The 14,431-nt window shown below is 38.6% G+C and overlaps 2 protein-coding genes across 7 annotated transcripts in view; one reads left to right on the forward strand and one right to left on the reverse strand.

The window, feature by feature from the left end:
- RNF17 (ring finger protein 17) overlaps positions 1 to 14,431 on the forward strand; it is a gene marked incomplete at its 5' end in the record, with an annotated part of 124,006 nt that overhangs the window by 108,800 nt on the left and 775 nt on the right. Inside the window, 8 exons of the mRNA XM_081214444.1 lie at positions 917 to 1,036; positions 2,016 to 2,096; positions 4,406 to 4,531; positions 5,695 to 5,751; positions 7,768 to 7,884; positions 9,038 to 9,206; positions 10,855 to 10,990; positions 12,861 to 13,050. Of these exons, the coding sequence (XP_081070570.1) occupies positions 917 to 1,036; positions 2,016 to 2,096; positions 4,406 to 4,531; positions 5,695 to 5,751; positions 7,768 to 7,884; positions 9,038 to 9,206; positions 10,855 to 10,990; positions 12,861 to 13,050 (996 nt within the window). The remainder of the gene's footprint in view (positions 1 to 916; positions 1,037 to 2,015; positions 2,097 to 4,405; positions 4,532 to 5,694; positions 5,752 to 7,767; positions 7,885 to 9,037; positions 9,207 to 10,854; positions 10,991 to 12,860; positions 13,051 to 14,431) is intronic.
- CPAP (centrosome assembly and centriole elongation protein) overlaps positions 13,900 to 14,431 on the reverse strand; it is a 60,629-nt gene continuing 60,097 nt past the window's right edge. For all 6 annotated transcript variants that reach the window (XR_014013621.1, XR_014013622.1, XR_014013623.1 and 3 more), the window contains one exon: positions 13,900 to 14,268. The gene's annotated coding sequence lies outside the window, so the exon portion shown is untranslated. The remainder of the gene's footprint in view (positions 14,269 to 14,431) is intronic.

Here is a 14,431-nt window from a genome sequence, read left to right on the forward strand (position 1 = left end):
GACGAACCTTAAATGCATATCACTAAGTGAAAGCAAGTCTGAAAAGGCTACATATACTGTATGACTCCAACTATATCACCTTCTGGAAAATGCAAAATATGGAGATAGTAAAAAGATGAGTGTTTGCCAGGGGTTGCGGGGAGGGAGGACAGAGGATTTTTAGGACAATGAAAACGCCCTTTGTTTTCACAGAGCGTCTTTATACATTTGTCAGTCCCATAGGGGTACATCACCAAGTGAACCCTAACGTAATCTATATGGACCTTGATTTTGACGTATCCATGTAGGTTCATGATTATAACAAATTACCACTATGGTGCAGGATGTTACAGTGAGGGAGGCTGGGGTGTGAGGGAAATCTCTGTACCTTCCTCTAAATTTTGCTGTGAACCCAAAATTCTTAAAAAAATGAAGTCTTTAGAAAGTTATTTTACAAAATTTGAGGAACACTGGATGACTTAAAAACAAGTTTCTTTCTCATAGGACTTCTCAGAACCTTTATTATGCAATGTGATTCTCCAGGAAGGAAACATTACATGCAGAGTTTCCCAAACTGTGAAACTGAGGAATACTGAGAATTTGAGAAATGTTCTTTTATTAAATGGAAATCAGGACTTCTAAAATACTTGGAAAAACAAAAGAAAAACTTTAAACATCCTCCAAAAAATTGATTATTCTCAAGAAAAGAAAAAGCTTTTGTTCATTTGTAAGAAAACCTTTTGACAGTGAGGTTTGATACACTATGGGATGAGGAAATACAGTGTTACTTTTTTTCTAGAGATTTTTTTTTGAATCCAGGTTTATATCTCCTTCTAGGATGTCTTTTTTTTTTTTTATTCTCTTTAATACCAGGGAGTCCTTTCGGTCCCCTAGTTTTTAGTAGTAAGTTTTAATTATGAACTTTGTCCTGTTTCAGGTACAATATTTAGATCACGGATTCACTGAGAAGATTCCACAGTGTCATCTTTACCCTATTTTGCTATATCCTGATACACCCCAACTTTGTATTCCTTGTCAGCTCTATAATACCATACCTGTGAGTAAACAGGGATTTATAGTATGATTAATTTTAAAATACTGTCCTTTTATTAACAATAGTTTTCTAGAAATTAGAATGTAAGATGAAACCCCTTTCAGTGCAACAAAAATAATATTTAGAAATAAGCTTACAAAGATAGCTGAAGGGCCTTTATGAAGAAAATGACAGAATTATACTGAAGGATATAAAAATATCTGAATAAATTAAGAGAGATAATGTCTTCATAGATGGGAATTTTGTTTGGAATTGTTAATTTTTAGTTACGGTTCAAATAAAATTTCAAGAAATTTGAAGCTGGATCAGAGAAAGGAATGGTATATTAATTATCTCTTGCTATATAACAAATAAAGCTTAAAATTTAGTGGTCTAAATCGACAATAAGCTTTTTAAAAATTTCATACAGTTTCTGTGGCTCAGGCATTGGGAACAGCTTAGCTGGGTGTTTTGGCTCAGGGTCCCTGATGACTCTGCAGCCAAGATGTGCACCAGAAAGGCAATAACCCAAAGGACTGACTGGGCTGAAGAACCCACTTCCAGATGCTCACTCACAGGGCGCTGGCAGGAAGCTGGGGCGCCTCATGGGCTTTTGGCAGGAGGCCCCAATTTCCTGGCCAAGTGAACCTCTTAACACATACGACAGAATAGTCACTGCTCCTTAATAAATATACATTGTAGTCAGTATACAAGAACTGCTTTGGCATATTGGCCTTTTTTTAAAGTTTTATGATGCTTTGTTTTTAGTGTGGGTTTATATTTTTAAAGCATAAAATGCTTTAAGAGAGTAATGGGGGGAAGCTGAGACAAATTATTAGTTTCTTAAGATCATTTTTATCATATACCCATGATATTCTTTGAAAACTGCCTATATATTTTGTCCTTCTCTCTAGTGTTATCTGTTTATGGCTACTTTTGTGTATCTTCATTTACTTCTTGCTCTTATTTTGTGAAAGAATCTGAGTTTATTAATCCCAAATAGGTCGGGAATGCCTGGCAACCAGATGCAGTAGAACTCCTTCAGGAGCTGCTTTCAAAGAGAGAGGTGGAAGTTCACATTATGGTAATTTGTATTTAAAGCATATATCATTGGGACTTCCCTGAGAGTCCAGTTGTTAAGACTTCGCCTTCTGATGCAGGAGCTGTGGGTTTGTTCCCTGGTCGGGGAGCTAGGATCCCACATGCCTCTCAGCCAAGGGACCAAAAAACAGAAGCAGTATTGTAACAAATTCAATAAAGACTTTAAAAATGGTTCACATCAAAAAATCTTAAAAAAAAAAACCTCAAAAAAAATTAAAAATAAAGCATATATCACTGATTTAGTTTATTTGCCATAAAGTGTTACAGGTAATACAATTTGAGGGATTTTTTTGTGAAGAACTATGTTCCTATGTGATTATCAATTACTTGTTAACATAAAAGAAGTTACCACTTTGGTTCCTAGGCTCATTTTAAATAAACCTAATTTTGAGCAAGTTCCTGAGAACTTCCATAAGCAAATAATTTGGAAGATTCCTTATTAACAACTTATTTTGACACGAGGAGAGTACTGAGGAAATAGAGATGTTTATAAACACACATGGTAGTTTTCAGGATGGTGCTGTGTGTGTAGCACTGTGTTAGGTGCAGGTAATTCCCGTCCTCAAGGGCCCTGTCTAGTTACTGAAACAGTGAGACACAAGACAAAACCCTAAAGACTTTACACCACAACTTGCTGAGAGCCAGGCGGCTGGTAAAAAGAGTGAGTGTAATAGGAATGTAGAAATGGGAGTTGATGAAGCGCTCCTGACCAGGTAGGTGCGGAGACAGAAAGGGGAAATGCATTTGCTAGAACAGTAGAAGTTTTGGGAGGAGCAGCAGCGTGAATAGGGTTTAAGAGAAGTAGACGTCAGGCAGGAGGCCCCACTGGGGGTTCTTGAGCAGTGAGGCAGCGAGAAGATTCTCCTGGAGCTGTGCTGGAGGGTTCGGGCAGAAGGATAGAAGAACTTTAAGGAAGTGTTTCTGTATGAAAGGTGTGATGGCAGGCTAATAAAGACCTAAAAAGAGCCACAGACGCACTTAAATAAGAAAGTGGAGAAGCCTCTCTGGTTATTCACAGCCTCTGTGGACAGTCACAGAAGTCCTGCAGAGGTGGGAACTGTTCAGGTTATCCAGGTGGCTTTCTTTGCTGCTTAGCTTAGCCTAGGAAAACAGTGTGGCATATACCAAGGTACTGGATTTCTCAGAAACCACGCCTGTGCCTGCCCTTGCAGCCGTGCTGCTGTAGCGGACCTTCCCCAGAAGTGCTCCTCCTACCTTACGTGCTCATGGCACAGACCCGGTGCCTCTTACCTGCTGGGCTCTGTCCTGGGACTGCAGGCGCAGCAAGAGCCGAATAGAAGCTCCCGCCTCCGTTGAGCTTCCATTTTAGTGATGAGAAATAAAATGAAAAAAAATATATATATATGTAAGGTATGTTAAATAGTAGTGCTGGCCAGAAAAATGAATTAGGAAAGGCTGATAGGGAGAGGTGGGCGGGGGAGGAGATAACATTTTAAATACAGTGGTCAGAGAAGAAATCCCTAAAAAGATAAAATTTGATTGAGACTTCCGAGTGGTGAGAGGACACGCCATGCAGTTACCAGATCAGTGCAGAGAGCCGCAGGGCAGGAGACGCCTGGAGTGTCCAAGGAGCAGACGGACGCACGGAGGTGGGAGGCCACCTGTGAGAGGTGCAGTTGTCGCTGCGTGGAGGTGGGTGGGATCTGACCTCACAATCTACTGTTTTCACTTTGCACTGGTGAAAACCGGACGGTAGAAAAAGGTAGAATCAGGAGATCAGCTGGAAGGCGATTACACTAAGCAGAGACATGAGTTTGGACTAAGGTGGTACCGAGTGGAAACAGTGAGGAACGATCAGCTTATCAGTCATGTGCATTTTGGTACCTAATGTTTGTAAACAGACCCACGGGTTTTAAAGCCACTATATGACTCCTAGATTGTTGTTAACTTCTTCTGATTCCTGCCATTTTTGGATTTTTAACTAAACTTCATTTCTTTACCCCTGAGCATACTTTTTCTTTCTCCTTCTACTAAGTATAAATTATTAGTATTATCTAAAGATGATGTATAGCAAATTGTTTTCTTTACATAACTAGAAAACTCTCTACCTTATGGACATGTAAATATATTTTATAAAAACCAGAGTAGTAGCATTATTGCCTCGTTATCTGTCAAAATACCAGGAAGAAAATTTTACAAAACGAGTCACTAGTCAAACTAGTAATACTGTGGTTGTCAGAAATCTAATTTCATTTTTGCCAACTGTAAAATTTTAACCTTCAAGCAGACTTTATTTTTATAGTAATAATCTCCTTTATTGAACTTAAATAGGAATTACCGGAAAATCCATGGGAGAAATTATCTATTCATCTGTATTTTGATGGAATGTCACTTTCTTATTTTATGGCACACCATAAGTATTGTACTTTTGAACATTCTGAGGAAATACTGAAGGAAGTAAGTGAACTATTTTTCTATAAAAATCTAAACTATAGAAAAAGAAATTGTGGTTAAAATGTCATATTTTGTCTTACGCCTCAAGCCTTCCATATAGTTCTACATGCCTGATACGTTAAGAGGGTCTAGAGGATTTGTAAATTCTTTATTGAGAAAGCAATACCCTATATCATGCTTTATAAAGTCTTAAAAAAGACTTCAATTGCGTTAAGAGTCACTTAGTGTTTCTGTATCTTCAAACCTAATGAGAAGCTCATATGTTCTCTAACGTTGTTTGAATATAGATGTAAATTATAAAATCATAATGGAATTCACTGCCAGAAAACGACTCTCTCCCAAGATAAAATGGTTTTGCCTTATATTCAGTATTATAACATTTCCCCCATTTTGCTTTCTTACAGGGAACTCAGAGCCAGATTTTAAGCTTAGCTTCAGTAAATAGCCCATTCCAGTTGCCTGGTGCTTCTGTTTTTAATATTTTAAAAAACATAATTAGTTTGTTACAGATATGATTTCACATTGCAAGCTGCCACAAATACTTTATAGAAATGGGTATTCATCATAAATAAGAATGTGAACATTTTATATCGCAAGATATTTTTAGACTTGCAGTTCACTTGTTAGGTTTTTGAATATTCATTTTAGTGATAGTACATGACCAAACAGTGGGTGTTCAGTTCAATATAGGAAACTACTTTCTTCTCTCAAATAGGGAAACTATGATATAACTTTGTACATGTAATCCTCACAGCCAGTTGTTTCTTTTGAGCATAGAGGTGTGTGTGTGTGTGTGCACGCGTGCATGCGTCCCTGCCCCCGTGTGTTTGTGTAAAGGGTGTTTCATCTGTTAAACAGGTTTTATAAAGATTACTTAGTCTCTCTGCCAGGTGTACTCTTCAGTGTGAACATTTAAAAGGAGAGGTAAGAGCTCCCACTCTTATTATAAACTAATGACAATTGACATGCTTTTAGCATAATTTTGCAGATTCTTCTTGTTGCAATATTAAGATCACTCAGACACTAAATTTTCCCATAGTTAAGCTGAAATGAATGCCAACAAGGTCATGCACACAGTTTTTGTGGGATGAAATGTGAAAGTGCCTTAAAACAATATTACATAGTTAAAGATAGTTTTATTCATTAATAGTACTATATTATTTCAGAAGCCAACAGATTACAATAAAAAGTATGAGGAAGAGAGATGGGAAATAAGGTTTGAGGTAAGTTTCAATCCAAATATTTTGAAAATTTGGACACTTCATCAATACAAAGAATCTGATACAAGATCAGGAAGGTAAGCATAACAGCTTTATTGAGATAATTTATATACTATAAAATTCAACTTTTTAAAGTGTACAAATCAGTGGTTTTTAATATATTCATAGAGTTGTGCAATCATCACAACTATCTAATTCTACAACATTTCATCTCAAAAAGAAGCTCCATACCAGCAGCAGTCACTTTCCATTTCCCCTTCCCCAGTTTCCTGGAAACTTTCTGTGGGTTTGTCTGTTTTGGACGTTTCATATAAAGGGAATCATAGCCCTTTGTCACTGGCTTCTTTCATTCATCATAATGTTTGCAGGGTTGAATCATGCTGTAGTATGTGTCCTTTTTATTGCTGAATAATATTCCATTATACAGATACACCACATTTTGTTTATCCATTCATCTGTTGATGGATACTGGGGTTGTTTTTACCTTTACAGATAGTGAATTAAAGCTACTATAAACGTTTGTATACAAATTTTTAAGTGGATGTCTGTTTTCAGGTCTCTTGAGTATGGACCTAGGAGTGGAATTACTAAGTCATATGGTGACTGTGTTTACCATTTTAAGGAACTGTGAAACTGTTTTCCAAACCAGCGGCATCATTTTACTTTGGTACTAGGATTGTACAAGGGTTCCATTTTATCCATATCCTCACCAACATTTATCTGACTTTTTTCCTAGCCATCTTAGGATAGGTGTGAAGATACAAGTCCCTTATCAGATATGATTTGCAAGTATTTTCTCCCATTCTGTGGGTTGTCTTCACTTTCTTGGTGGTATCCTTTGAAACACCAGAGTTTTAATTTTTTTTTTTTTTTTTGCGGTACGCGGGCCTCTCACCATTGTGGCCTCTCCCATTGCGGAGCACAGGCTCCGGACGCGCAGGCTCAGCGGCCATGGCTCACAGACCCAGCCATTCCACGGCATGTGGGATCCTCCCGGATCAGGGCACGAACCCGTGTCCCCTGCATCAGCAGGCGGACTCTCAACCACTGCGCCACCAGGGAAGCCCCAGAGTTTTAAATTTTGATGGAGTCTAGTTTATCCTTTTTATCTTATTTTTTCTTTTGTCACTTTTGCTTTTTGGTGCAAGAAGTGTTTTCATAAGTAAAATTTTATTTAAAATTTTAAGTAGAACTTAATTCCTATAATTATAAAAATGACATGCTTGTTGTAAAGTGTTTTGTAACAAATGAGTAAAATTCAACAGTAGGTAGTCACTTCTTGCTGAAATCTAAGTGGTTCAAATATGTTTTGTTTTGCCACCAGTTTAGAAATGTTAAATAGTAATAAGTGAGTCTACAAATTTGAATATGATTGTTTTACTATTTATGTTAATCACCATATTCAAGATTTTTTTTAACTTACTAAAAGAAAAATCCCCTATATTTTTTATATGTATATTTCTTTTAACAACTGCTAACTGCCTTGATCCTCTTTGGAATCATATAACTTTTAATTACTCCTTATGCTTTTATAGAGCTTAAGAGCACACTTTTTTCATGATTTTTAACGTAAATCTTCGTCATTTCATATATTAGTTTTTATTATAAAATACTCTAAAAATAAATGAAATACCACAGAAACGTGAAAAGAAAGAAGTTGCCCCAATTTTACATCTTGAACACCCCAGTCCGTCCCACTAAGCAGCCGCAATTTGTTAATCATTCTTCTAGAATTTTATGTGTTATATGTAAATATTATATATAAGTAAACAAAATATTCCTTTGGGGTTTTTTTTACACAAAAATCTTTTTTTTTTGGCAGGGGACAAAAGATTGCTAAAAATCTTTTGATTATTTATCACATTTTGGTCCCACTACAACAAAATTATTTTGTGATTTTCAGTATCTCAGCTAGATTTTTGCTAAATGAAAGTAAATTGGCACTGTAATAAGCTTTAATAATGTGGTTGGTTTCTGTAATAGTCACTCTGAAATTTGAATTTATTTTTGGTGTTTTAGGAATTGCTCTTGCCTGAAACAGAGACTCCTATTTTACCGCCATATTTGTCTTCACCTCTTCCTCCCCCTGGAGAGCTCTACGCTGTTCAAGTTAAGCACGTTGTCTCACCCAGCGAAGTACGTGATTCCAGTAATGCTGGTGGTTAAAAACATGACAGGCAGTCTCGGTCTTTAACTCTAGGGTTGATTCTCCACATTTCCATCTTCCTGATTTTCATAGCTGACAGTTGGTGGCCGCTAGGCTGCCTGCCCTATAATGTCCTCTTCAGACACTTGTTTGTACTTAATGAGGCAAGTGTTCCTTAATCACTGTTGGGTTTTCCAAGTATTGTGTAGCTTTTTCAATCAAATATTTAGATTGTTAAGTTGGAACTTACTTCCACCTGTGAAATCTTATTAAACATCTCATTCCCCTGTCCTCTTCCTACATTGAACTTAGGTGCTCTTTATTCGCTGTTTTTCCATACCACTTATCACCTTGTAACAACACACTGTGCCACTTCCTTATTTTCTTTGCTTCTTCCCACTAGAATGTAATTCCATGAAGACAGGGATTTTTGTCTGTTTTGGTCCGAGGTGTACCCCTAGAACCTAGAATACTGCCTGATATATAGTAGGCACTCAGTAAATATTGACTGAATGAGTAAGTACACTGAAGAAAATTCAATTATATATGCTTGGCTAACAAGAGAGAAAGAAATGACAAATTAAGTGGCCGGGCAGTCCCTCAGCCATTTTTACACAGTATACTATTCTTTTCACAGACAAGAAGAATTTGCTCCATAATTTCATCAGAGAACATAGCAAACTGTTGGTTTTTATGATTTTTAATTAGTTATTAGTCGCCACATAAATTACCCCAAATTGAGCAGCATAAAACAATACACGTGAAAGTCAGGAATCCAGGATCTTGGGTTGCAGTCGGGGTGTGTGTGGGGGGTGTACAGGATCCACTTTCAGAGCCCGAGTGCTGGGCCCCGGCCCCGCGGGCCTCTCCTGGGCCTGCCGGCGCGCCTCTGCAGGCTTCCCTGGTGGGCTGAGCGCCACCAAGGCAGAGGCCACGCTTTGGACCACCTGGACTCAGCGGGCACATAACCGCCGCCGCGGTCGTGCTTTCCAGCCGCAAGGAGCAAGTCTGCTTTGCCGTGGGGACTTCTCTGTGAGGACTGTGAGGCCGTTGCTGGGGACTGGCTTGCAGTAGTTCTGTCCACATCCTGAATACTAAAAATTACAGAATTTGAACTTTTTCCCTTCCCTTCCCCCCATGTAGGTGTATATTTGCCTTGACTCTGTAGAAAACTGTAATCTGGTTAAGCAGCAGGATGACACAGTTGACAGTGGAGTCAGCTGGGAACCTGAGCCTGAGAGCCTTGAGGAAGCGCTGGGGAGGTTCAATAAGGATGTGGAGACACTCCCTCCTCTGACGGACCTGAGGACAGGTACTGAGCCTGCAGAGTGAAACGGGGTTCCTAAGGAAGCCGCTGTTCTCAGGGCCGAGACGGGGTTGTTTCCAAGGTTAACGCATTTTATCACCCTCAGTTGATATGCATGGTCTCTTGCCTTGGGGCGCTGTCGTTTTTCAAAGCTCAGGTTGCACTGTAACACTGACTGCGTGAAGATGGCTTTTCTGAGCTTGCAGTTTTGCCAGTAGCTCAGGTTGTGAGTTGTTACTTGGACCTGAACGGCACTTATTTTAAATTACAAGCCACCTAAGCTGCTCATTGTAGTGTGGGGCAGCAGAACTCAGATTGTGTTGAGTCCTGCCAGCATGGGTGAAGTCCTGCTTTTTTCCCTATTTCCCTATCTTTATTAAATATAGGGCATTCTCCTATGAGGAAAATGCATCTAGTTACTGGTGATGACGGTTCTTGAATACGAGGAGTGGTGTCTACACATCTTATCAGTATGTGATATATAGGGATGTATTCATCCTTGGTATTTTGTTCATATCAGAGGATACTTTAGCAAAGGAAAACATCAGCCTGACGTCCTATCTGATTTTACTTAATGAGATTTTAATCACTTATGACCCATGTTTGGCTGATAAACACCACTTGCTGTTCCCTCTGCCTGGAAAGTTCTGGGATGTGTAGCAGGGTCTCTGCTCAGCTATCCCCAATGGCAGCTCTTCCCTGATGCATCCCACCCCACCCTCTCCTCCCCTCCTCTCCTCCCCTCCCCTCCTCCCGGCCTTTAAGGCAGCACCACAGCAGGGACTCTGCCGCAGCGTCATCAGCACTTAAGGAGGGCACCTGGCACAAGTAGGAGCTCATAAGTATTTGCTGAATGAGTGAAAAACTGTCACTTTTTTTTGTAAATTAATTTATAATCTGGAAGAAACAATTCCTCACTGTGCTCTTCTCTCAAGGGAGGTTGCACAAACAGTCCATGAGTAATGTGATAATTCATGGAGCTGTACATACATGTGCGTTTTTTTCTATGGTTATTCTTCAATTAAGTATGCATATGTACAAGTTGATTCATAGGCAAGTGCTTATTAAATATGTACAGAATCTATATTGAAGGAGTTGAATAAGGAATCTATTTAGGTAACACGTTGAGGATATGTGGTTGAAGTGGGTTGGGAGTATATTGTGAAGAACCCTGTAAATTTCAGTCTAAGGACTTGGTACTGCAGACAGTTAAGATGCCATTGAAATTTTTCAAACTACAGAGCAATGGAATTGGATTGGAGGAGAAGGAAATTAAAAGTAGGAATAACAGAAACCATTTTACTATCATTTGCAGAAGACAGCTGCCCAAAGGGAAAAAAATCAGGGGCGTATAAGAAGTGGGAACAATGGAGGGATGGTTTAAGCCTTGGGTGGTGGAAGAAGTAGGACTCTGAGGATGGAGAGGGGTCTTTCTTCCAGCCTTTTCCTAACTTAGGAATTAGGGAAAACAAGGTTTATAGAGTACAAACAGAAGAAAGAGCACAAGCCAACATGTGGCTAACTGCTGAATGTTTAATTCTGAATAATGGGTAATTGGTGATTATATTTTCTTTGTACTTCAGTGTATTTTTTTTAAAAAAACGTTTTTAAGAAAATAAAAGGCAATGTTATTTTCCCCTTTTTGTCTTTTCAGAAATGCCTTGCCTTGCAGAATATGATGATGGCATATGGTACAGAGCAAAGATTGTTTCCATTGAAGAATTTAATCCTCTGGCTGTCCTGGTACAATTTGTTGATTATGGATCAACTGAAAAGCTGACAGCAAACAGGTTAAAAAAACAAAAAAGTAAACTTAGTTGAATTATGATTCTTAGTTTTCTATTCTTTTTTTTTTTTATAATTGAAAAGATTTTGCCTCTTTTTTAAAAGAAAAAAATCCATTTTAAAGCTACTTATATATTGGGAGTATTTTTAATCTAAAAGTTATTTTTTATTGTGGTAAAATATACATAACATAAAATTTACCATGTTAAAAAATAAATTTTAAAAAATTCTTAGAGAAAAAATTTACCACATTAGCCATTTTTAATACTTAAATACAGTTAATTGGCATTAAGTATTCAGTGTTGTGCGACCATTGCTACTGTCCATTTTCAGGACCTTTTCATAACCCCAAATAGAAACTCTACCCCTCAGTAACATTCCATTCCCTTTCCCTCAGCTCCCGGTAACCCCTTTTCTACTCTCTGTATGAATTTGCTTATTTTAGGTTCTTCATCAAGTGTAATCATAAGTATTTGTCTTTTTATGTGGCTTATTTTACTTAGAATGATGTTTTCAGAGTTCATCCAATTGAAGCATGTGTCAGAATTTCATTACTTTTATGACTAAATAATATTTCGTTGTATGTATATACCACATTTTGTTTCTCTCTTCATCTGTTGATGGACACTTGGTCTGTGAATAATGCTGCTATGAACACTGACATACAAAGAGCCGTTTTGAATGTCTGCTTTCAGCTGTTTGGGGGCATTATATACCTCAAAATGGAATTGCAGGACCATATTGTAATTCTGTGTTTAACTTTTTCAGGAAATGCCAAAATTTTCCATAGTAGCTATACTATTCATATTTCCACCAGCAACGCACAGGAGTTCCATTTTCTCCACATCCTTGCCGACACTGTTATTTTCCAAGTTTTGTTATTGTTGTTTGTGATACTTTTTAGTAGTGGTAAAATACACATATCATAAAATCTACCATCTTAACCATTTTTGGAAGTATAGTTAAGTAGTGTTAACTTTCCTTACATTGTTAGTGCAACCAATCTCCAGAACTCTCTTCATTTTGGAAAACTGAAAACTAACCCTGTGCCCATTAAACGATCCCTCATTCCCTCTTCATCCAGCCCGTCAACCACTGTTCCGCTTTCCATCTCTATGAATTTGATTATTGTAGGTGTCTCATATGTCTTTTTGTAACTGGCTTATTTCACTTAGCATGATGTCAAGGTTCAACCATGTCATAGCATATGTTAGAATTTTCTTCTTTTTTAAGTCTGAATAATATTCCATCATACGTATATAACACCTTTTATTTATCCATGCACCCATCAGTGGATACTTGGCTATTGTGAATGATGCTGTGAACATGGGTGTACAAATATCTCTCTTCATGACCCTGCTTTCAATATACTCAGCAATGGAGTTGCTGGATAATATGCTTATTCTTAGTATCTGGAGGAACCACCACACTCCCCACAGTAGCATTCTACATTCCCACCCAATGTCCAAGTGTTCCAGTTCTTCTCTGTATCCTCACCAACACTTGTTATCTTCCGTTTTTGTTTGTTTTAATAGTAGCCATCCTAATGGGTATGAGGTGAAATCACACTGTGGCTTTGATTTGCATTTCCCTGATGATTACTGATGTTGAGCACCTTTTCATGTGCTTGTTGGCCATTTATATCTCTTCCTTGGAGAAATGTCTTTTTTAATGTGTGTTTTCTCTCATTCTGTACATTGCCTTTTCACTCTGTTGATTGTGCCCTTTGCAGTTTTAAATTTTGATATAATCAAAATTTTTTCTTCTGTTGTGCTTTTGGTGTCATATCCAAGAATCACTGCCAAATCCAACACCATTAACTTTTCCTCTGTGACATTCCTAACATTTTAATTTAAGGATTTTCTTTTGTGACAGACTTTGTCAAATTCCTCTTCATCTTATGCAGTATCCAGCCCGAGCCATAAAGGTTCTCTTGGCAGGGTTTAAACCTCCCTTAAGAGATGTAGGAAAGGCAAGAATACCATACTGTCCCAAGTGGAGCATGGAAGCATTGTGGGCTATGATAGACTGTCTTCAAGGAAAACAACTTTATGCTGCTTCTATGGTAAATATCTGTCTTCTTAATTAGCCAAAATACTTTCAAAGCTATTTCAAGGATCCCTGTTAACTTTCTAAAGTGCTTTTTATCTGTGCAGCTCTAGATGCAAAAATGCTTTAAAGCATTTGATGTTGTAAATACTATAGGATTAATTTTAAGGCTTGTTCAAGTGTCTTAGTTTATATTTTACAAACTTTTGATTAGCCCTGCAACGATATAAAATATTAGTGATGTAGTGACTAAGATGAAAAATGATCAAGATGAGTATCCTATAATCAAAGAACTGATAATGAGGAAAACATGTAAACTACTAATACAAGGTAGAATGAAATAAGTGCTATAAAAAAGGTATAGGTATCTTTGGGGGGTGGGTGTGGGGAGAGAAGCAGGAGCGATGAGTTCCGTCTGGAGAGATCAGGGTAGGGTGTTTGAGCCCCTGCTTAGTAGGCACTCGAGTGCTTATTCAGTAAGGACGACTGGGAGAAAGTGACATACATTTAAGCTGCATCCTAAAAGTAGAAAAGACCAGCACGGGGATTCTGGTCAGAGTCAGAGAAAGGTTCACATGGTGCTCATATCATAACTGTACTGACTTTGAATTGTTTAATGCAGTAGAAGCTGCATCAAGAGGTCCAGAAAAGAAAATCCACATCATGCTTGGTATAAATACGCTTTCTACTTGAGGCTTAGTCACAAAGGGGTGGCTCAAAGGCTGTATCTGGCTTGTAACCATGTTTAATTTACTGCACAGCTGTTTTAAAATCGGAAAATTATACAAAAAGTCTTATTTCTAAGTATTACAAACTCTTCTGAAATGACAGCACCAGTGGTGCAACAGCAGAGTCTCTAGGGAGCACGCTCTCCGGTTCACCCTCCTCCCCACCACGGTTGTTTCAGTCCGGTTCACCCTCCTCCCCACCACGGTTGTTTCAGTCCGGTTCACCCTCCTCCCCACCACGGTTGTTTCAGTCCGGTTCACCCTCCTCCCCACCACGGTTGTTTCAGTCCGGTTCACCCTCCTCCCCACCACGGTTGTTTCAGTCCGGTTCACCCTCCTCCCCACCACGGTTGTTTCAGTCCGGTTCACCCTCCTCCCCACCACGGTTGTTTCAGTCCGGTTCACCCTCCTCCCCACCACGGTTGTTTCAGTCCGGTTCACCCTCCTCCCCACCACGGTTGTTTCAGTCCAGCTTGCCCTGATTTGGGGGATTTCTGATATATTGGCTGTGACAAGAATGAGCTCTTAATGAAGCAGTGCTATTACTAGAAAGTGCTTTTTGAAAACCTTTGTACATACCATGTTCCTGTGTGTGCAGTGGTGTAAATAGCTTATGCAGGGTTTCTCTCAAGAAGCCAGTGAAAATAACAAATGTTCTTATAAATACCT

The sequence above is a fragment of the Mesoplodon bidens genome (assembly GCF_964165515.1).
Source record: "Mesoplodon bidens genome assembly, chromosome: 17".
Classification (NCBI taxonomy): domain Eukaryota; kingdom Metazoa; phylum Chordata; class Mammalia; order Artiodactyla; family Ziphiidae; genus Mesoplodon; species Mesoplodon bidens.